The sequence below is a fragment of the Nestor notabilis genome, unplaced genomic scaffold (assembly GCF_000696875.1).
Source record: "Nestor notabilis isolate BGI_N333 unplaced genomic scaffold, ASM69687v1 scaffold28978, whole genome shotgun sequence".
NCBI classification, from domain to species: domain Eukaryota; kingdom Metazoa; phylum Chordata; class Aves; order Psittaciformes; family Psittacidae; genus Nestor; species Nestor notabilis.
Window position 1 is genome coordinate 33,914 of NW_009941054.1, and position 2,859 is coordinate 36,772.

At 36.8% G+C, this 2,859-nt stretch overlaps 1 protein-coding gene across 1 annotated transcript in view; it reads right to left on the reverse strand.

The window, feature by feature from the left end:
• Positions 1 to 2,570, reverse strand: part of NSMAF (neutral sphingomyelinase (N-SMase) activation associated factor) — a gene marked incomplete at its 5' end in the record, with an annotated part of 22,290 nt that extends 19,720 nt beyond the window's left edge. The window contains 5 exons of the mRNA XM_010020682.1: positions 238 to 309; positions 1,275 to 1,404; positions 1,910 to 1,962; positions 2,062 to 2,109; positions 2,499 to 2,570. Of these exons, the coding sequence (XP_010018984.1) occupies positions 238 to 309; positions 1,275 to 1,404; positions 1,910 to 1,962; positions 2,062 to 2,109; positions 2,499 to 2,570 (375 nt within the window). The remainder of the gene's footprint in view (positions 1 to 237; positions 310 to 1,274; positions 1,405 to 1,909; positions 1,963 to 2,061; positions 2,110 to 2,498) is intronic.
• Positions 2,571 to 2,859: the final 289 nt, after the last annotated feature.

The window sequence follows — 2,859 nt, forward strand, 5'->3', positions numbered from 1 at the left end:
ATGAAAGACATTTTTCATCCTTGACAGAGTTTACTCTTCCTGCTTTCAACTTTTTGACAACACAGGGAACTAAAACACTTGAAAGCCAGAAAGGATCTTTGAGTGCTGTTTACTATTTAATCCAGAGTTTTTAAAAACACAAAGCTTTTAGCTAATGATGCACACAGTATCACCTGGTCATTTTAAGAAATTACACATACAGCAAGACATTAAAATAAAAATAATATTTGAGCTTACCAGTGGCATTAGCCCATGTCTTCTTTTGTAGATGCGACGCACATTTTGCAGTGTTATTTGTACTACTGGTTTCTGTGGGGAGCAAGGGAGGGGGAAGAAAAGATGGAGATACTCTAGAAGGCTTATGTTCTTCTACATTAACCTCTCCAGTCAATACGAAGTTTCTCTTGACTAGAGATACTAGAAATACAAAACCAATATCCATCCATGTCATTTTAGCAGTGGAACAGTGGTGCTAAGCAGTTATGTTAAAAAGAGAAAGCTTATCTTTGCTGTTGATTCTTGTATGAGTAGCAAAGCAGTTTAAGAATAAAGAAAGAACAGTGTATTATCAGCCGAGTCTGTCCCCAGTTATAATACTCATGCAAGAGAGAAGCAGAACACAATAAACTGTAATAAGAATAAGGACGCCACTGAGCGGCAGGGCAAACTGTTTGCCAATGGTGTCACCTGGTGGACAGAAATTGAATGGCATTTTGTCATCAGCTGTGAAACGCTTTTTTCCTTGTCTGGGCATACTTTTCACGTATCAGTAGCCCGCTAAGGCTAACGCTGCTTTTTCTGTGAGAAGGTTCCAAAGCAGTAATGTCTGCAACATGCAGTCAGTTTTCCTCTAGAGAAAAAAACCTATTAGTTTAATATAAAACCTAGCTAAGGTCTTCCAATATAAAATAAATGTATGTAAAGCTTTACTAGGTAGGAATTGCATCAGAGAGTAAAAGTAAGAAATTTATCTTAAATGAAGTGTTACAAAAAATGATCTTTAAAAATATCAATAGGGAATAAGCAAAGGACATTGTGCTTTGCCAGGAGGAGGTCAGCTTTAAGCAAATTAGCACAGAATAAAGCCTCAGAATTAGAGATATGCTGAATGCAACAGAGCAGCAGAGATTGAAGAGCTTCTGATTATAAATGAAAACAGAGTCTTGGAGATGTGCTCCATGTGCATTAAAAAGGAATAGTACATAAAATGAAAACTGTCCACTAGAGGAGCAGCGTGCTCATATCATATGCAAGACCATCTATGAGGCACTTACAGGATATCCATTAAGAGGCTGGAAGTACAAGTTAGCATCAGTAACACACACATGCCCTGGATTAGTCACCAGTGGTGTCACCATTTCTGCTTTACATTCCATATGCAGCGTTTCAGAAATGCTTTGAAATCTACAAGTGAAGAAAAGGAGTAAGTTTACCTCCAGTTCTTACTTAGGTAGACCTACCCTCAGATTCTTTAGAAAGATTTTAGGTTAGCTTATAACCTTAGGACATCAGAAAGGGGACTTCACTAAGCCTATTTTAGGCACAAAGAAAGTTCTTTGTTGAGACCTCTACTTTAAGAGGTACTCCAGAAAGGCGCTATGTTCTCCACCAGCCTCAGAGCAGCAAACCAGTTGACTGTCTTTTACAGAGCTTCATTTGGCTTTTACTGATGCCTGATTTGCAACAAATTCATAAACAGAACGGTTTGGAGACATAAAGTAAAACATTCATCTTCACAACACAGATTTTCCCATTCTCTGTTCCAGATGGTTCAGGATACAGAAGAATAGAACTCTCTGAATTAGAAAGCTTATGCTGCCCCAAACAAGAACCTGTTAAGTACTGACGCAACAGACTAATCAACCAACAAGCTGAATAATTTCCCAGTACAATGTAATTAGAAAGATACCTGTTTTTATCAAATGAAGTTCTAGCCAAGCGTGATTGCAATATAGCAGTTATCTAATGTGGAGGGAAAAAAAAAGTTAATATGGTCTAAGATTCAAATGCACTCAGAATTTCATTATTAAGCAGTGGTATCAGGAATAATCAGATATTTACCATGGCAGCTTGATCTCCCATCTTATCTAGACAAGAAGCCCTGTAAAGCTGAAGAAAATTGAGCTGTAAGTGAAACAGCACACAGATGTCCCACACAACTCAAAAGCCAATAGAAACTGGGGGGGGGGCTTTAAGCATTCTGGGTGTCAGAGTACTAAAAGAGCTATTATTATTTCTTTTTAAAGTATGACATGATTGTTCATTGCTACTGTCATGTTGTTATTTTGACTGTATACTACCACCCTGCATAGTAAAAGCTAATACAAGTAGCTTACAACAGCTGCCAGAACTAGATGCTGTGTTCAACAGCTACATTTTAAAAACAGATTTTCCAAAGTGTTCATCTTGAGAATAAAGAAAGCTCTCCATTAAATACTAAAAGAAAAAAAAACAAAATGCTGTAATGAAGTGTGTAGCGATATCAAAGAACCACATACCTGATGCAGAGTTTGCACAACATCTCCTAGCTTCCCAGCAACATCCAGTTGGAATAAGTGTTCTGTTCTACCCTAAAACACATTTAACACAAATGAGTTTAAAATAAAGCTCAGTTTAAAAAAACAAAATAAAAAAAAAAACAAAAAACAACCCAAAAACCTAAAATCAAAATACTCTAAAACCTGGTCGAAGTGTGATATCAAAGGTAGCAGTATACCTGAAACATTCCAGATTATTATAGCTTTTTTTTTTCCTTTACAAATATATCTTCCCTGTGGTAAGTTCTTTGTGCAGTATTTAGTCTGTTATTTAATACAATATGCAAAGACTTGTGGTAAATGGCTCAGTGTCCAGTTGGAG